The sequence below is a fragment of the Amblyomma americanum genome, chromosome 4 (assembly GCF_052857255.1).
Source record: "Amblyomma americanum isolate KBUSLIRL-KWMA chromosome 4, ASM5285725v1, whole genome shotgun sequence".
In the NCBI taxonomy this organism is placed as follows: Eukaryota; Metazoa; Arthropoda; class Arachnida; order Ixodida; family Ixodidae; genus Amblyomma; species Amblyomma americanum.
The window spans coordinates 165,233,418-165,254,093 of record NC_135500.1 but is presented as its reverse complement, the minus strand read 5'-3'; the positions used below and the strand labels follow the sequence as shown (position 1 = coordinate 165,254,093).

Here is a 20,676-nt window from a genome sequence, read left to right as displayed (position 1 = left end):
ATCATCGTTTGCTTCATCTTTCAACTGGTTATTCTACGGTTCCATATGATTGGTGTCAGTAATTATATGACGCCGTGGCTGCGCAATCGAGCCGATTGAGTCGAGATACAAAGGCACCACTGTGTCGCGAACGGTAGCTTTATGTAGATGCTCAAGACGTTGAGAGGGCAGCCAAGGCGGCCGAACACACCTCCAAGGCAGACAAAAAGCCGACGAGCACTGGGGTGCGTCTAACAGCGACAGCAGTGAGGCATGCAGAGCGTGCTGCCGGTCACGAAAGGCAGTAGCGGCCGAACGCGACGAAACGTCAAGCACCAAAGACGGTGAAAGAAGTCATGAAAAAAAAAATATGCCTATCGCGGAGGCTGGTGAAACCGTGAAAGAAAGCTGGGTGCGCTACACAGATCGAAGAACAGAAGCGGGCAAAGACAGGAAGGAACACGTTTAGCAGCTAAATGTCGTGGCATATACCATTGTAATAAAGGCGAAATTGTTCGTTAGCATCTACCCAAGCTCAGGCATGCGGTTTACCATAAGACAGTTTAAGCCACATGGACTGCCACACAAAAACCATAAGACTTTGTTATGTTGTGTTTTGTGACCCATAAGCAACTAAGTCTATAATGCGCCAAGCACATGGCTTAATGTTTTGTAGTCGTATGGAAAAAAAACTAACGAGTAATCAGTTTCTTGCCACGAATTTACTCCTCGTCTACCCCGCGGGATAGCCTTAAACTTTGGAATATACCAATGTGCGGTTACCCTCATCTGTGAGTATAAGGTGAGATGATTGTTCTTATGTGGCTCAGTCACCAGGCTTTTTTTCTTACCCTCGTGGACGTCAAGGGGGCCCTTGACAATGTCCCCCATGAGGCCATTCTGGGGGCGTTCTCGCTGTGTACGTGCTGGCGAGGCCACGTGCTTTCCGAGAAGAACTGACCGAGTGGTTCCTCAGGGCAGCGTCCTGAGCACATTCCTTTTTCAACCTGGTGATGGTCTAACGGCCCGGAAGGCTTCCCAGAGACATACACCTTCCCGTCCGCACAGCTATCTGCATGGAAACTGCAACTTGGTGTCGTAGCTCTCGGCGACAACGGTCTCATGTCATTCGGGACGTCCACCTGGCCGTCATCAGGGTGAGCTTGTTTCTAAACAGCGTTGGGTTTAGTCCCTCTGCCAGAAAATCAGAAGCCGGCTGGCAGCTGCCTTGGATGAAGATGGTGTAGTGCCTCGGCCTGCAGGCCGACCGCCGTCTCACCTGGCAACCCGCTGTCAACACATTCTGTAAGCAAGTAGTCCAGAAGCTTCTGGCACGACGCAATGGCATCGTGGCGCAACATAGACTCCGCTTCTTCAACACCATGGCGGTATCGCAGTTCCGGCACGCGCTTTTACTGGTGAAGCTCATCATTGCGCAACATCTTGCCACGAACGGCGTTAGAGGACAGCCATCCACCTTTTCCCCGGACTCCAATGACGCTCTCTGGTTGCTGCCACTTTGACCTGGGGCCTAGCAGGGACCTGGCCAATAGAGCTTCGGGCGAAACAGACAGCATCGACCGTGCACGAGACGGCTCACCTCTTTTGGAGCACCGCCTCAACATGCCCCATTGAAGATAGGAGGGCAGCCATGCAGTTATCCTTCTCAAATTCTTTGCACTGACTTTGGATTTCAGTTCAGAGTCAGTCTTCGTCTCCCAGGAGCCAGGACGAAGCAAAACACCTATTCTGTGGGAAATTAACAGCTGGTGGCCGCAAGCTTATAGGAAGAGCTGGCCAACCACCGTCACCTCGTCACGGACGTTCCGTCATTCCCGGCAACTAAAAAATAAAACACTGTACATCGCCACTAGCTGCATGTGTCGCAACCTCCCTTTGCAACAGCAAAGGTGGCAGCTATTCACCTAGCAGCCAACATCCTCATCTCCTGCCCAGCAGTCCCAGTCGCTGCCATATGCACAGACCTCCGACGTTGCAGCTGTTGCTAAATCCATGGTGTGGCTTCTTCATGGTTCGAAAACTATTCGTCAGTCTGGTTGTGTTGTGCTTGCAGGGCTACTCCATCCGCTTGGTATGGCTCCTTAGTTAAGTCGTGGCACCAGATAACTAAGTTGTCGACACACTGGTAAAAGGAGCTCACGGTACACGCCCCCCCCCCCCCCCCCCCTTCACCACCGCGCTGTGGCTCCCCTGGACTTGCCCAGCCCTTTTACTGAACGCATCCTCGTGATGAAGCTCCCAGACACTAGGGTCTCTAACGGAACATCGCGAAGGCTGCTCCCGGCAAGGGGGCTCACTTGCCAGGAAAGATCACTCCTCCTTCGGATGACAGTGGGCTGCTCCTGGACAGGCTCACGGCTCTACAGCAGTAGCCTCTCCAACACCCCCGACTGCCCGCGGTGCGGGCACCCCGAGGAGGCACTCTAGCAAATGGAATGGGAGTGTCCAACAGTTGCCACACAGCGAGCAGAGCTGACTACAAGCTTCGCGTGCCTGGATATTCCTGCTGACACCATACACTAGCCCTTTTTCTCTAGTGGACACAACGCTGTCAAAGCTTTCCAGCGCCTCCTGACGTTCCTTGAGGACACGGGCTTCAGCAGCCCTCTTCGAGAGGTACAAGAAGAATGGCAGGTGCTACCTACCACCCATCATTGCGATGGCACGCGATGCATATTCCTCTGCTTCCTTTTGCCTTTCTCTGTTATCGTCCATTTTATCACTGATCGTGTCTGCACGCAGTCTGTGGCAGAGGGAATAAGACACGAGTCACAGGCCTGTGCACTTTGCTGTTTAGAGCGCCGCTCTCGGGCGCCCGTTAATGCATTCCGCGTCGTAGTCGTCGTCGTCGTCGGCGCAGTAGGCGTAACGGGCCACCACACACCCGTGTCAGGTGGCGTGTGAAGAAGTGTCCTCAAATTTCGCATTATCTATCATCGTAGTCGTCCGTCAGTTTTTTTCGTCATAACGGTCTCTCTCTCTGCCATAGCTTGTATACGCAAATGTGGTTGTGCTTGCAAGCATTGTCTTTCGAACCTGGTATCTGTGGCCAGATCTAGTTTTTTTCCGCCGCGCAGTGCGCCTCTCGAAAGGTCTACACAAGATTGACGCTCACTGCATCGGACATATAACTGCCATACATTGCGACAATATAATTTTTTCGAGTTAGTATCTCCAACTCGCCAAGTGTGGCAATATCGACAGAATTGGGGATAAAAGCCGCGCAACCTCTACGTCAGCCATAACCCGCCAATCAATGAAATCACGTGTGCTACTACCAAATCTCTCGTACACTAATGTGACATGCAGACGCTTAGTGAATGCCAATAGACGCGGCTTCCGCGGCATCGGGCCTCCCCCACAGCTGCCACAAAATCAAAGCCCCAGAGAGGCATGCCGGTGCGGCTTGTCGCGAGCAGACCACTGCGCAGTGGCTACTGCCAGCAGGCTAGAACAACCAAGCGCGGGACAAGGACGTACCTCCCAACGCTCTGCTGCGGGTGAGGAGAAAAAGTAAACAAAAAACTTCTTTTGCAGGATTACTGCACCAATCCGCCTTTCTTTTCAAGGCCTACAAGATATTCTCGCCACTGCATGATAGCAGGATTGCCGCCAGCCAGCAAATGGCTTCACAGCCTTCGTGAGTGCTTTCTAATCATGGCAATCAGGGACCCTGGAACAGGGGGAGGGAAGGGAGGTGGTCGCCCCCCCCCCCCCCAACATTTTTTCAGAGGGAGCTGAGGGATTGAGTCAGTGCACATCGCCACCGGAGTAGCAAACTCTTGTGACTCTGTCGCTCCCGCTGGCGGCGTTAAGATCGCGTGCTGCACAGGCTAAAGTTTGTAATTAGGCGGCAGTCGCAACTCTTTTTATGCGAAGCATACTAGCCGCACAACCGAGCTCTTCCTTGCTGCGCCGCGCGCGGCCGCGTAGCTACCACTTGACCTACATCGGCGCACCACGTGATATGACGTCACAACAGCTGTGAAAGCTGGGGCTCAACTCGTGTGCTCGCTTGCGGACGCGCAGCCTCCGCCGGCGGCCTAACTGCCGCTCCTACCGCTAGGAGATACTGACGTCACGCAATTGTATAAAAGGTGACGCACTCGTTGAGTCAGTTGAGCAGCGAGATGTCGGCCAGGGAGAGGGCGGCTCGCCAGACCGCAAAGAGCAAGTTACAAAGAGCCACGGAAACGGGAGAAGAACGAGAAGTACGGCTTGCCAAGCGACGTATGGTTCGCATCCTAGGCTTAACCATAAGCTAAGCCAGGCCATTTTTTACATCAGAGCTGCTGTTCACTTTCTAGATGCAGGTTCCGCCCCTGGAGTGAATGAAACTATCCATGCGCAGGGCTCCCGAAATCGTTCTGCGGGTTCAACGGTGAGCCTGGCTGTGTACACCAACACGGAAAGACAAGAGCTGGTGGCCAGCCTGACAGTGCCTTGCGAGGGCAGCCCGCAACAATGGCTGCTCAGTGGTGCCGCACTGTTCCTCTCTACGCTGGACTAACGACGCAAGTGGCGGGAAGCAGAATGGTGCACTTCTTGCTTCGCAACCCCATAATAAACGTCTGCTATATAGTTTTAAGCGCTGCATTAGTACGAACGTCGCGTTCGTTATCCGCACTTCTTACAGCACCCATAGCATGCTTTTTTCTGGCATGTGTACCTTAAGGTAAGCTGCACTGAAGTTTGAGTTGTTTGGAACTATGAGACTGCTGCTCGAGAACGTGCCCCAGGCGTCTTTTCTTGCAGCGGTGAAGCTAATTTCAGAAAGATTTTTTTTTACATTGTCCTTCGTTTTGCAGAGGCCAAAGCCATTTATGTATCCTAGTCAGACCTGAACAAATATTCGGCTGGTCAGCATTAAAGGGACTATGCAATGAATAAAAAGTCGCTTGCAAATGTTTTCAATGCTTAGGAATGCTGCTAACAAGCATTCACACCAAGTATGAGTCTTCGGAACTGAACCGGCAATTTATTATGACTTTAAAGCCTGGACTCCATGTACGCGAAAACTCACGCGAACGCGAAGGCGACGGCGGCAAGCGACGAGCGACGCCGTCGCGCGAAGCAAAATGCATGTGTCGCTTGCCGTGTCGCTCGGATCTGCACCCACAGAAAATTTCGCTCGTCGCCCGGAAGTCCCCCACGCGACTGGCCAATCAGAGCCCCCCAAAGCCGTTTCCGGTTTGTCCACGGTTTCTCACGGGCACATCTCACGAAACCCTACCAGCCCGTCGTCTTGGTCATCGCCACCGTCGATAAAATATTTGGTTTTGTAGCTGAGAGGCAGACCCGCATGATGTAAATAATTAAAACAATCTACTTGTTGGGTGCGGAGGGCTAACAGCATTTGGAGCGGGCTACGCGAGCGGGCGTACTGCAGGGAGAGATGCGTGTCGAGCCGCGGGTACCGGCGCTCGATCCACCATGCCGCTGCGCTCCAACTGTGCAGAAACACTCGCGGCGCGCATTCTCAGTGGTATATTATAGTTTGCTCACTTACAATCAGGTTGCGGTGACAGTTTATGGGAGTGTTTTTACTAAGCCGGAGTGCACAGGCACCGAACGAAAGCACACCTCCCCCGTGAACCCGTGATGTGACTTCGTCTCCGCAAGCACGCCTGTGGCTATCTCCACTGCCGCTACACCGCTGCCGTAGAGGAAATATTCCTTTGGCCCTGACTATGAGGCACACTCACAAAATTTTAAGAGAGAGAACAGGTTACGGGCGTGTTTCTAAGCTTGAGTGCGCAAAGCACGGAATCCGCTGCGCACGTCGCGGGTTCGCGTCGCCTGCCGCCTTCGCTTGCATGGAGGTTGCCCACAAGCGACAGAGCGAACGCCAGCCGTCGCCGCCGCCGTCGCCTTCGCGTTCGCGTGAGTTTTCGCGTACATGGAGTCCAGGCTTAAAAACGACGTTTTTTTTAAATTCGCGGACCGATCGGTGTGCTCGTAGTGACCGATTTTGAAACTAAAATCGTGAAACAAGACGTCACTGTGCCCATGACGTCACCAGGCCACCACACGATCTCATTCACTGGAGCCACGGCAGCCACGACGTCACGAGCACATTTCCGGTAGCCGTGAATGTCGTCTGCTCGTGCCGCTGCGCGACCCTCTCGGGCAAGCGCGAGCCTTCGCGCATATGGTTTCAATTTTCCTTTGCCGCCTCCTTCTGTCGGGAGTTCCGGAGCCACTCGCCGTGGCTCGCCGAGTCGCTTCTGTCGTCGCTGGCGTTCAGCCGGTACGGCGTGAACGCATAGGGCTCGATGCCCATCGCGGCCGTAAGAGCGAGCAGTCGCGCCTCGAGCTCCGGGTCCATTACTGCTAACTGCAACAGGCGACAAGCAAAAAAACCCGACGCGCGCCGCAATCACGCCGCCGACGCTGCTGCTGGGATGCTAGGAGCGACAACCGGAAGTTGCAAAAGGAACGTCAGCGGATGACGAATACATGGGCGGGGCCCAGTCCCAGAGCTGTTTTCTTTATTTTTGTCTGGTGCCCCGCGTGTACGAGTTGAGGGGGGAGAGGAGGAGCGTAATTTTTAATCGTCTATATCTTCGGTGTTATTAATGCTAGCTTAAAAATTCTTGCGTTGGGGTGACGAGCGATAAAATGCCTATCTCTAGTCTGCTTTCAGTAATCTCAATTAATTTATTGCATAGTCCCTTTAATAGAATACATTTCTCCGGCCCGGGTGTACCCACAAACATACATAAAACGTCTTGCAACCGTAGGTGCTACAGTGGTCTTTTTCCGTTCACGGTGCTACGAGTCTGCCTGAAGAAACATACGTTTTCTCACCCTTATTTATAGAAACACATGCGCGGAAGAACACACTTTTAAATAAAAATTACAAATAATAGACGCCTTTAGCATACCGTGTACCGTGCTACCGGTACCGGAGTACCGGGAGACCGCCCACCACAAGTCCGCACGGGCTGATTGGTCCCGATGCTGCAGGCGCGAGCGCAGCTGCCGGGTACCTGGCGCCGTCATGGTGATTTGCGCATGCGCATTGACTGCGCGCGGGCTTCCGGCTATCCGGTACCTGTAACGGTAGCACGGTACACGGTATGCTAAAGGTGTCTAGTGTCTTGAGGAATCAGCAGGACCTTGAGAGTTTTTAAAGCGAAAGCTTTACTACGCCAGCCAGCGAGCCTCGTCGCGCATTTCAGCCGTATGTCATATGCGGTGGCCCACGAACGACCTTGAGCCGCTGTTGCCTAGCAACACCGCAGCCGCGCTCCAACAGATGGCGCCGCCGTCGACTTCGCTGCCGTCGCCGCTCGCTCCGCAAGATGTGCTCCGCTGGGGTAGAGGGAGAGGAGGTGTCGCCTCGTGGGGGGTATATATATATGCTCTTTGCCTTAGTGTATTGTAGTGGTTATGGAGAGCGCGAAAGCGGCCCAGCAACGACAGAGCGGAGCGTGTAAGAGACAACGCGCTCAAGAGACGCCAGAAGAACTCGCCGCACGACTCGAGAAGCGTCGTAACGAAGATGCGGCTAGAAAAAGTCGGCCACGTCCCGGAGTGACTCTTCAACTGCGGAAGAGGCTGATGTGGGTTCTCAAGAGTGTCGGAATGAGACGCTGCGTAGACGACGTGCCGAGGAAACGAAGTTTTCGCAGTTCAACTAGGGTTAACCGGCGCTAAACTACAGCCAATTTTTCTGCTGCCGTTTCGACGCTGGGAGTAGGGAGTCTACATATTAGGGAGTTGATTTTGTTTGGTTTACGGGGTACAACGTCCCAAAGCAACTCAGACTCATTAGGACAAAACAACAAACTGGAAGGACTGCTGAAAGAACAATTCATGCTAAGCAACTGCCAGGACAGGACATTAATGCCAGGACGTTAGAGTAAGACTGTAAGGACTGGTGCAGAGAGTATATGTCATTCTCGGAAGGCAATGTCATCTGCATACACGTAGTTTGCCAATAGGGAATACAGCCAAGTAAGATGTTGAAAAGAACAAGGGAGAAGACCGCACCTTGAGGCACTCCTCTCAGCTGTCGAAATCTGCTGGAAGAAACACATTCTGGCAGCAATAAAATTCTCCGGCAGCCAGAAATTCAGCACTCCGTGCCATACATTAGCTCGGAACTACTACGGTCTGGAATCTGCGCAACAGCTTATAGTGCTCAAAGATGTCATAAGTTTTGACGCGTCCAGAGCCAGAAGTGCGGTGTATTGCTTTAGGCGACGAGCAAATTGTATGCGGCTCTCGGGGTTGGTATGAGCTCACCAGATAGACCATCTTGGCCAGAAACCTGTTTGGCAACGATTCAACAACCCATCGTTTAAAATTATTGACATTATTCGACAACGCAACACCCTTTCAATGAACTTCACGAAATTAGAAGTTAAAAAATCGGCCTTATATCGTCTAACACGTAACCGTCTCCCTGCTTTTTAAGCAAAGGGACAGCCTTCACTATAGACGCCGCTCATTTGGAATCCATGGCCCTTTAAGAGAGTAATTTATAAGCGCAAGTATGTTGTGGTCAGTGCCCCATTAACCATTCTTCGTCATTCATTCTCGAAGGTCATTGCCTTTACTACCTTACTGATCCGCCACCAAAATTTCAATAGAGCTTTCGTTGCCGAACGATTTTTGCGCACTAGTCCGTTTGTAGGCTGTTCAGTCGTCACCGGATTCGTCATCAGCACTCTGTAATTAGTTGTGGTTATCAGCCACGTACGACGGAAATCACTGCGTGAAATTTAGAAGACGATAAGAACAACGTTCGCTACACGTTCCCGTCACGAGCCAAGAAGACGATCGAACGCCGCTCGCGAACAGTTCCGTCTAGCTGCTGCTCTTCAAGAAGCCCGCAACGGCCATCAATGGAACCAAGAGCTACTCTCTCCTCTTCCCGTGGCTCCGAAAAGTCGCCCTCCAGGCTGTCAAGACGCAAGAGGGCGGTTTCCCCGCCAGGCCACAACCGGCCGCCCGGCAACAGCCGTTTTCCGGGCAGCCATGGAAAGCCCTCGCTGAGGTCTACGGGTGAAGGCGGCACAACCTCGCTCCTGCAGCCGGCCGTACACCGAAGAATGATGCCAGGTATGTGCGTTCGAGCGGTCAGTTGTTGGCGCCATTCACTGCACTGCGCGCTGTTCTGTCTTCCTGCAGTTCGCGTTGCAATGTGTGTCGAGAACCAGTCTAGATACGTACAGCCTTGGTGAAAAGTCATCAGGCCACCTAGTTTGTTTTTGAGTCATAAAGTGCAGCACTCACGGCACCTAAAAGGTTCTGAAAGATGAAGACGAGGTTCTGCTCAAAGAACAGACATTTAGAGCTTATAAGTGGCGCCATCCCCACTATACACGGATTTTAATGAGTTTGATTAACGTTGTACAGTACTGAGTAACTCTGGACACTTGCATGTGGCTGCTAAGTACCTCTTTGGCAGCACAAATGAGGAAACAAAAATCTGTGCTTAGGCACAGATTTGTCTGCAGCGAAAGAAAAACATCCACATGATGTTGTCGACTCCAGTACTGTTACAGTTGCCGTGTCAATTGAAGGTTATTCGCCTAGGAATTCTGCGCGGATCTGGACGGCTGAAGGCGCGCTTTGTTCCAGTTTGCACAGCGAGCAACTAAACAAATTCCACGCACGTTTACCCTCATATAGTAATGTGAATTTAGAGAAAGCAGGGTAAGTGTGATATGCTGATGTGGGATTAGGTGTGGGGTGTTGTCGTAGGACAGGCGTGATGCGCCCTCACGCTCACTCTCCCGCAGGGTCACGGCAGACGCCCGCCTTATTATAAGCCTTAGCATTAGTACGGTCAGTGCAAGTGGAAATGGCGACCGCCGTCTGTCAGCAGCCGCTGGCAGGTAGCCCACCTGCCACGGTGGCCAGCTGGCAACCTGCCCACCGGGCTACGAGCGAGCTTGTTTGTCTACGGGCTTAGAAAAAAAAAAACACTCCGCGTATCGTTTGAATTGCATAACCACGCCTAGTCGTCGGCGTAACACGCCACATAAGAGGTCACAGGTCACCCTGTCACTTGTAGGTGACAGGTGGCAGGTAGTGGCAAAGCAAAGCGTCACCTTCCACGGCGAGAGTGGAGGAATGGAGAACCGGAAGGTGGTTGCCAGGGGAAGATCCCAGAGGGTGGCTTGCAGAGAAACATGCGTCCTGCCAGCCGTGGCGTGAAAATACGCAAAGAGCTGCGCTCAAATTTCCCATCACCGGCTGTCCGGCTATCGTAATCGTGTGTCAATTTTTTAACAGGCCATCGATCATTGGGGAATGCACATACCACAGCGACATGGTTCCGCCACACTTGCCATAGAGAGCTGTCGCTGTGAAACAACCACGGTGAATTTCCAGCCCTCCGGATAGCGTTTGCGACAATACAAATCCTGAATATCAGCTACGATCCCTTTTGGAGGACATGTGACAGCCCCTCTGGAAAACAGAAATTTAAGGCATTATATACCTTCGTCGCCATTGGATGAAGCCTTAGTTGTGAGCTCATACTTCGTTAGGACTCAGTAAAGAACACCGAATTATTCCGGAGTCATGTCGTGTGATGTCATTAAATGACATCCTACTCGAAATCAAGAGGAAGAAATGGGCTTGGGCAGAGCATGTAATGCGAAGGCAAGATAACCGCTGGTCCTTAAGGGTAACGGATTAGATTCCAAGAGAAGGTAAGCGTAGCAGGGGCCGGCAGAAAGTTAGGTGAGCGGATGAGGTTAAGAAGTTTTCGGGCATACGGTGGGCGCAGCTGGCAAATGACAGGGTTAATTGGAGAGACATGGGAAAGGCCTTTGTCCTGCAGTGGGTGTAGTCAGGCTGATGATGATGATTCTGGAGTACCCCCCACAGCGTCCCTCATAGCCCACAGTGTAACCGTGGCATGCAAATATGACGTTCCTCCCCCCCCCCCCCCCCCCGTGGGTACGCTTTTAATACTTCACACAAGTATACTCTATACATTGCTCAAGATGACCAACAGGGTATACCTACACTTGGTTGCTGGTTTGCCGTGCCCTTATCGGCAGGTCGGAAAGGTGACCGCGTCCGACCAGCTGGCAATCGCAAGGTGGGCACCGACGCTGGAAGCACCAACTTAGGGAGCACCGATCCAGCCAGTACCGCGGACGCAGCGCCGCCCGCCGTGGGTAGCCAGGGTGGCGTCGGGACCTCAGGCAACACAGAAGGCGCCATGCTGTCGCCGCCACCGGCCAGCGGAATCCATTCGGGTGCGCTCAGCACCATGTCGCCGCTGTCAACTGGGAGCAGCCCGACGAACACCGAGGAACCGTGCCCTGGGCAGCCCGCCTGGCACAGCAATCCGCACTCCGACCAGGATCGCCCAAAATCACCCCCGGTGTGTGCTATTTCTCGTGCTCTCGACGTGAGAAACACGTGATAGCTTGTACTGCATTCAAATGTTTGGGGAGAAAAATGACGCACGGTTTTTGCGCGGTTGGTATACTGTGAAGGATTCGCCGCTTGGAGGTCCAAATTATGCAAAAATACGGGTATGAGGAATTCGACAAGATGGAAACTAAGCACATTGTCGTTGAACCCAACAATTCTGCACAAAAGCGTTTTTGAACGAAAAAGAGTTCATGAGTGCAGTTTTTTTTCATATAATGTGAAATTTCACTATAACAATCAATATACCTGAAGATCTCCCGTCGGCAGGCTTCCATTTTCTTGCTAATAAAGTTTTTTCTACCGTCAAAAGCTTTCTCCATTGGTTTTTTATGGCAGTCTTAATTGCTCTATGCGAGCCATGGAAAAAGTTTAAAAGAAAGATTTAGCTACATACTGGAAGAATGGACCATTACTTTAATTCTACACAAGTACTGTACAGTTTCCAATATCCAAAATTTTTGTCCAGGAACGTTGGACATGATTAATAAGACGCTTCTCCACGTGCCATTGCATTTGAAACCGGTTCTTCCGTTGCACCGAACGTCAGGTGCAACGCTTAATTGGGCCCTAAAGCCCTTTTCAACACATATGTAAGATGTCTGAGGTACGAAGGCATCCTTCGTTGTAAAACGAAGCCGAAATTGATCACTGAAATTATACGTATTAAATTATCCAGTATGCAACGGTCGATAATATATCATGCTCCAGGCTTACTGACACTGTAAGCACTGTCTACATTGAGGAAATTCGACTAGTAAACATGCCATCATAGAGCAAACAAAGCGCTTAACGGTTGAAACGCAACGAATTTGGACACCTTGGTGTTATCTCCCCACAACACAGAAGCAGGGCCAAAATGTAAACAGGTCCAGTGCTATATAGCGATTCTAATCCGACTCTATTGCAGGCCAGATTTTCTCGGACCCAATTTTGCGACCGCACTTCACGCCAGCACTTCTGAATCAGCACTGCAGACCGTCACCTGGCTCCTAAGCAGTGTCCAAGCTCGCTCATTAGGATAACGAAGCCACTTCATACGCACACTTCATACGCGGTCTCATATGCATGAGAATAAGCCATTCATGCTATCCAGATGAACTTGAAGCATGACGAACAGCAGGACGGAGCAGTGGGCGAAGCTGTAGATAGCCTCGTGTATAGCAGGGACCTATGAAGACAGTTAGTGGGAACTCAATTATACAGCTGTGGCACTCACAGATGAGCTCCTGTATCAGAAATTTTTTAGTGCCATTAATGGAAGAGACGCTACCACTCCCCACGTTCGCTCATTGGTATGGGCAAATGCCGAATGATTGGGGGACGATGTAGATGATGCTTCAGTCAATTAAAAAGAGCGCGAAAAGCAAAAACAACGGAATCCGTGCACAATCATTATATTACAGCGTCCCGGCTACTCTCTAATCGGCCTTCTCAGTGTTGCACGAAATTTATTGGTCAGGCTTAACTGGCGGAATGGTCATTGGTCGACGTGAACGTTGTTCTGCGTGTATATAGTATATTTGCGAAACCATTACTACAAGGACTGGGTCGACATGGAAAGCATGTCTTGTCCTTTTAGTCTATTAATTATGTCCCGTTGTTCTGCATGTATTTCAATTACAATAACAGTCTTTAAAGCAACAGCTGTTAAGCGCCCGTTTCTGGGTTTAGTGCCGTAGAGATAGTCGTAGTAGTCGGCGCAATTGGTGGGTACGTTGCCATGGAAACCGCTAAGAGAGAATGGTTACCATGGAACATGAAGTGAGCAAAGTAGGCGAATGCGTAACCGCTGGGTAGTTTCCACCAGGGAAATCGGGAATGCGGTTACAGTGGAAGGAGGGTGTGGTGAGAGCGGACGAATCCCCAACCGGAGGATATGGTTACCCTGGAAAGAGGAGGGTATGGCGAGAGCGTAAGAATGCGCGACCGGCGGCTGGTTGACACGAGAGCCGTCCTGTGGGTAGCTACCCTGGAAGGAGGACAGTATACGGCAAGACCATAGGAAAGCTTAACCAGAGGGTAGTTACCGTGGAAGGCGCATGCGGAAGTTGGTTACCCTAAAAAAAGGAGGCGGAGTGTTACCATGGAAGGAGGAGGGTATGCAGAGAGCGTAGGAATGCTTAAAGGGGGCCTGAAACGCCTTCCGAGGAGAGCGAATTAACTCACTGCACTGCGTTGCCATGAAAACCAGAGCCAAGTAATACTCTTCTACACGCATCAGACGACCCACAATCACGCGTCAAAGTTGGCGAGCCCTTCCCGGCGACTTTTTCATGCTCGCACCCTCCTCCGTCCCCCGTATCAGCGTAGACAAGGCGAGAGGTGGCCATTGGTTAGATTCTTTCAGACGTCAGGCAGCTACCGTGGCCGCGGCCAATAAACCGGTTAGCTCCGGCGGATCGGGAAGCTCCGCTCCGGCGAAGGAGCGCCTACCTTCCAGAGTGCAAAAAGTGACGAGAGGAGAGGGAAAGGCGCGAAGACGCTGAAATTCAAATTTTAACTACAGATAGCTCAGCTTCTACAAAGCGCATTCAAAAAATCCTCGCTGGACACTATTCATGAAGCGACGTGCTTCAATATCCCAGGCATGCCGCAACTTTATTAGAGCCCCCTTCTCAGCCCCTTTAATTGGAGGATGCTTACCATGTGAGGAGGAAGGAGAGTATGACGAGAGCGGAGGATTGTAGCGCGGTACATCTGTGGCAGCTGCTATGAATCGCGCCGCTCGAGAAGGTAGTCATCGGTGGCGCCAGCCGCCTATAGCGGGGGACTGGAGAGGAGAGCTAGCCAAAAAATAAGTATGCTCGAAAACCTAAAAACAGCGCTCGAGAACTACACAGGTACGAAGTCGCTCTCATATTATCTACCTCAACACAGCATAAAATATAAATACCTTAACAGCTGCAACTAAATCTCCCGTTACACAGTGGTAACCGTCCTGCCACTTTTCTTTCCTCTCTCTCCAGACCGCACAGAAGCCGACATCGCGTGTCAAGCTCACTCTGTGCGCACTTGCGGCCGTTGCCCTTACGGCGTTCGCGGCACTGGCGATTGCCACTGTTGCCTGGTACTCTCCAGAGACCCTGTCCACCGCATGCAAGACGCACGCCTGTCTCGCCTACGCGGCCCGGATCCTCCTGTCCATCAACGAATCGGTGAACCCGTGCAAGAGCTTCACGCGCTTTGTTTGCGACGGCTGGCAGAAGAGAAACGAGCACGATGTTTGGGAGAGCCAGTTCCTTTCTATGCTCGACAAGGTAACTATGGCGCTGAACAACATCGACGTGCCAGAGTCGGGACAGAACCAGGAGCAACGAGCGGCCATCATCTACCGCAGCTGCGCCGACGTGCTCGAAGGTAAAGGAGACGAGCTCTCTGTCGTCAAGGCGGCGCTGTTAGAAGGAGGCATCGTGTGGCCGCAGCCTTCAAAGGATGCAGACGTGCTGTACACACTTCTTCACAGCTCTCTGAAGCTGGGCTGGGATGTGCTGCTCGACGTTGATGTGGAACCCAGTGGCGGTGCGATTACGCTATTTCCGGGCCAGTTCCTCCGTTTCGTACTGGCCAAACACGCGCGCTTGGAGACAACCAAAAAGAGCGAAGACTATTTCGAATTCCTCAAGAAACGCTTCCAACGTGAAGGTACGTTGACGGTAACGTACGAGGAGAATCAGGCGTTGGTGGAGCCAGCACTGAGCGAATTGTTCCTTGCTCATAACAAAATATCTGGCGAGCAAATATACGTTGACATTTTCCTAAATGCGTCAGATGTGGGTCTAACCGAAGATCGTTGGACGGCGACGCTTCAAAGACTTAACATCACCCTGGCCCCTAGTCTTTTGCAGACGACCACGACGCCTTACTATCTGGAGACACTCTTGAGCCTCTGGAGACAGAACAGCTCAGACTCATTCCACACCTTAGTCTCTTGGTGTACGATTCAAGTTGCGGCTCTTTTCGCAAACAAGGACCTGATATTCAACTATTACGACCAAGATTACAGGACGGCGCATATATACCACAAAATTTTCTGCTTAGCCAAAGCTATGTTCTTCTCAATGCGTGCTCCATTCGAGCAATACAACGCGGACGTTCTGCAGGGCAACGCGCTTGCGGTCGCAAAAAGGCTTGCCATGTCGGTGATTAATTCTTACTTCCGCCTACTTTCCAACTGGACCTCCTTTGACATAAATATAACTGGGATCCGTACCGGAAGGCTCCATGAAAGGGTTTTCCGTAACTTCGAGCAGCACATCAAGGAGGATGATATCCCTATTCGAGGCCAGCTACCAGATATGACTGATTCGTTCGTGTGGAACTGGCAACAGTCTGTACACATGAAAAGGGTACCAGAAATAGACGGTGCGGTGCAAGCCATATACAGCCTGAGGTACTTCATTGTGTCCTTCAAAGACCAAGACTTCCAACTGATGCCGTACTCTCTGTCCTACCCACTCTTCGATTCTCAGCTGCCCTCATCTGTGAACTACGGCGGCCTCGGAGCCGAGATCGCCAGAGCACTGGGGGGATTATTTCTTCATTTAAACTCAGAGAATTCGTCCCAAGTTCAGTCTGCCATCGACTGTATAAAAGCAGGCCCGTTCAGCGACATTCACAGCATTGAAGAAGTCCTCACAGAAGTTCTCGGCTATGAAGTTCTGGCGGACGCCTACGAGATGGAAGACCCTGCTTTGGATAACACGGTGCTCGGGTTGGAGAAGTACAGTGGTGTTCAGTTGTTCTTTATCGCGCTGTGTTACATCGGTTGTGATGGCAGCAGCGGTGGCATTGATGGCGAAGCTGTGTGCGATCTACCTCTGCAGAACGTACCAGAATTCGCCAAAGCGTTTAACTGCAAACCCGGAGACCCAATGAACCCTACAAGGAAGTGTCAACTCCTGTGAACATAATATGAGTGTGGTCAGCAGTTCTCGAAAGACTTTTGCACTTCAATTCTGGACGTGAAATTTAATTCCGTTTTATTACTTCTTTTGTTTCTATTAACGTTGGTGTCAATCGCACCCTGGCGAGAAATGCTTTCGTATATCTGACTCGTTTTTACAGATTTAGAAAGAACTGTTTTAACATAACCAAGAGTAATTACCAGGCGCGCTACTGTATGCTTTTGAAAGTAAGCGAGCCGGCAGATTGCTGAAGGATTCACGTACTCGGACTAACATGGTTTCTATTACCCGCGGGTGCTGCTGGGTACGCACCAAGTTCTGCTCTGCGATGCTGAGATATTTACAATGTATATATTGCCAGGCGATGTCAATGTCAACTAGCTGGACTGAGCGTTCCGCGGGACTCTGCATGCAGTACTGTTCAGGTCGGCTAATGTTAATGTGACGGCCTTATTAGCCTGCTGTGGGCATGTTATTCAAGCCGGTTCTCGAAACTGGCTTAAGCCTGCGCCAACTGTGCACACAAAAATTATAATACGTGGCGCTTATCGTAGCTTTTGTGGCCAGGTTGTTCATGTAGTTTCGTTTTAATCTTGTTGAAATATGAGACGGAGTCCACCCTAAATTCGGGCTTGTCGATGCTGTCAACATTCTGGGGAATCTGGGCGCCGACTTCAGCTAGACTGCCGGCAAAAAGCCACTGCCACAGAGCGAGTGGAAGAAATGTCCAGTGCATAATTTCGCCCTTCATCTCTTCAAGGGCGCCGATTCGTAAAGTTAACCCTGACATGATTAATCTGCACCCCGGTGATCTGCACTCAGGGCTAGAAAAAATTCCGTTCCTTTTAGTATACTATGCAAAATAAAGCGGTGGCTGCCGTAGCGGTTAACTTGTTCTGCTGCATACCGACTATGCAGAGTAGCACTGCGAAAACACGTTCTCCAGCATGATTCGAAATGTATTACCGCGCACCGCATAATAGCTTCATAACTTAAATTTTAGGCTAAATTTTAAAGTTCCATCACACAGGTTCTTTCCAAACAGAAGTCCAACAATGTGTGCTCGTTATTGGTTTTCTGCGAGCATTATACGTGTTCTGTCGAACTGGCTACTGCCTTGGAAGCGTCTTCCAGAGCACGTGGGATCAAATCCCGCCACTCCATGTTCCGCCACGACGGCCGCGCTTCGATAAGGGCGAAGTGCAAAAGCTACCCGAGTTGCTATGCAATGACACAACATTAAACTCTCATGGGGAAGAGCTGATGCGAAGTCCACGACTATGGCGCCTTTCTCTCTTTTGCCACCACCACATCCCTTCAGTCACGCTGCGTGGTTGCTAGGCAGTGTCCACTGAGACTACCGAGTTTTTCATTTCTCCAAATTCAGCTGGCATCCTAGAGGTTTGCATGATGATGATAATGTGAAGCAATTATTGGGTCCAATGAGCAAATTTGCGCCGTCCTGGAGGGGCCCAGCTAGGCCCGGCTAGCATCCAGCGCTTGCAGCGGCTGCCGTCAGCCGGCCCGATTCACCAGCTTGCACTCGGCTTCCAGGTTCGAGCTGGTCAGCACAGCTTCCCATTAGGCGTGGGTGGGATAGGACAGAGTGGGGGAGTTTGCCAGGTTGAGTTTGCACAGTGACGTCACCGGAGCGGCGAAAATCGCACACGGCACTTTTGCTGTCAGTGTGTTCATAACCGCAGTGCAAAGCGTTGCTATCAGCCACTGTAGAGGCACGTCGTTAGTGCTGATCTTTTTTGCTCGCGACTGTAAAGGGAATGCTTTGCCCAGCAGTGGTTGTAGCCAGGCTGATGATGATGATGATAGTTTGTGTAGGAAGCACAGATGAGTATATCTATTGGTTTGTGTTGTTGCCAGGGTATACGCTCTCGTTTCGAATGAGTCGTTTGTGGTGTGGTGGATGTAGACGCTTGCATATACATTGGCGCTGGAGCTAGACGCGCACTGGTTCCGTACATGCATGGCTCCGGTAAGGGAGTGCGGTCGATGTCGGTTCCTGCAGCCGGATGGTGCTTGCGCGGGCGACAGCGTATGCAGTATGGTTGTCCGAAGGTGACTCATGGCCGGAAATATCTTGGACGAGGTGGTGACGTAGGATCTGAGATTTGTGGCCGTGTACGGGAATACGGGGATGTGCGGTAATTTTGACATTCTGCTTGCGAGTCTTTGCTGACGCATGTGCCACGCAGTGTCAGTTGGGGGACTGGAGACAGTAGCTAGCACTATGGCTGCTTCCTCCGCTTCCAAGGTGGTGGTTGGGATCGATGCTGTCGCGACCGTATCTAGCGCTTGGTCGACTATGCTGATGGTGGTGGCTTTGCGGTCCGGGTGGTGAGCTGCATCTGTGTAGCAGACTTGTGTAATTTGCTGTAGATGCGGCCCAGAGCTATTGGCTTGCACCTTCCTCCAGCGCTATGTTAGGTGTATTGCATATTTCTGGGAATGGGTGCGATTCGTAGGTGGTACTTGTGGGCGCTGTTGAGGAGTAGTGGTGGCCTGCCGACAGAGGATAGCCAAGACATTGCAGCAGGCGACGTGGTGAGGGTCAGGCGCTGAATTTGGCTTGCAAAGTGGGATTCCATTAGTTCTGTGGCCTTATGAAAGAGCCGACTTTCAGAAAGATTTTTTCCCCGCAACAACTCTGCTCCACAGGTTTTGTCTTCGCCCGCTGCTCCGCAAAAAAAAAAAGAAAAAAAGGCTGAGAACGCGTGGAGTGACGCGTCAGTCGCCTTTCATTGCATTCCTCTTCGACAAATTGATAGACGATTAGGATTGTCGGAAATGCGAAATTTGAGCGCAGCTCTTCACACGTCACATGCCACCGCTGGCAGGTGGCGTGCTACGCTGCTAGCCACCCTCCGGTTGTCCATTCCTCCACTCTCGCTGTGGCAGGTTGTGCTTCGCTCTGCTACTACCTGCCACAGTTGCCAGGTGGCGTGTTAAACCGACGACGACGTTTACGACGCGGAATCCACAAACGGGCGTGTAAGAGCCACACAGGAGAGCAGCCCCTTAATAAGCGTGACCCTACGGTTGCGGACTTCTTCCGAGATCGCTCGTAGAGGGCAGTTGTCGAAAGGGTACAATGGTGCCTTTCATCTCCTGCCCGTCTCTAGCGCATCAGCAACAAACAAAACAGAAGTAAACTACTCTTACTACCAGAGTTTCAAGGACTGCAATACAGGGCGGCTCGCTCCTCGGACAGAGCAGGGGTCCACAACATTCGCAGGAACATAATTATTCAGTCGCACTCTAACATGTCGTTTAATTATATGACTGAAAGTTCATTACTGCACTATAAATCGTTAACACGTGAAAAGAAGAGGATGTGCACAGTTTAATGATATCTCTTTTTGACAAGCTAGTTCAACCAAGCACCAAGAGAGAGGTAAGTGCAGTATGCGCGCATGGAGAGGGAGGCGCGGGTACCAAGGATACCAGCAACAATAACTACTCGAAGAGTACTAAAGCCGTATTTAGCAACCTTTGTTGTTGTTTTTTTTGAGGGGGTGGGGGGGTTCATTCTTATGCTTTCTTGGCACTGGAGAACACCAGTTTCGATACCGAAGCCAGCAGCTGCCATTGTTTGTCATGAAAACACGAGTCACCAATGGAATATGGCGACTTGTGGTCCGGCGCTGTCTCTCGGCAGCTACTACCATATTCTTTCACATCGACTGGCACAAGACTGTTGCGCCAGGAGTGATCGAAACACTTTTCCTGTGCAGCACAATGCCGTTATTAATATGGAGTGATAACGTAGGAACCAACAGAGGAAATGAGGGAAGGAACAGGCTGAAGAGGCATTTGGAGAGACACAAGGCCTGCCCGCTACAGAAAAGAAAATAGAAGGAGAAGAGACGATATAGAAACATTGAGTGTAGAGAAAAGATGCTATGCAACAACATAGCAAGGACATTTAGGATAGGGTGACCCTATCAAGTATCGTAGGGGAATAGAGGGACGCCAGTGCGCATGCACAGGACAATAATTGAAGGGTCATTATTGTCCTGCGCTGTGGAAACTGCTTCCGAAGCTCATCGGCAAGTGGCAGCGCAGGCTCGAACCCGCAGTCGGTTGTTCACTAAAGAGCGCAAGGTATGCGCTGTCGAGATCATGGCCTTGACGAATCATATGCGATGCAGTAACACAGACGAGCCAAGAAAGGTGCTTTCTACACACACCCAACAAGCAATCACAGCCAGGGGGCAAGCGACTGAAAAGGCAAGGCAGCATCCCTTTCGTGGCCTATTGGGTGCTGGGAATCATCCCGGACAACCTCAAGGCACTCCTGTGGCCGTGCCTGCACCCACGACAGAACAGTAGTGAGCCTCTGTGCATA

At 51.3% G+C, this 20,676-nt stretch overlaps 1 protein-coding gene across 1 annotated transcript in view; it reads left to right on the top strand.

Moving 5' to 3' along the window:
* The window catches only part of btv (dynein cytoplasmic heavy chain beethoven), a 97,217-nt gene extending 92,654 nt beyond the window's left edge, over nt 1-4,563 (top strand). The window contains exon 70 of the mRNA XM_077663964.1: nt 4,352-4,563. Within this exon, the coding sequence (XP_077520090.1) occupies nt 4,352-4,510 (159 nt within the window). The 3' untranslated portion in view covers nt 4,511-4,563. The remainder of the gene's footprint in view (nt 1-4,351) is intronic.
* Nucleotides 4,564-20,676: the final 16,113 nt, after the last annotated feature.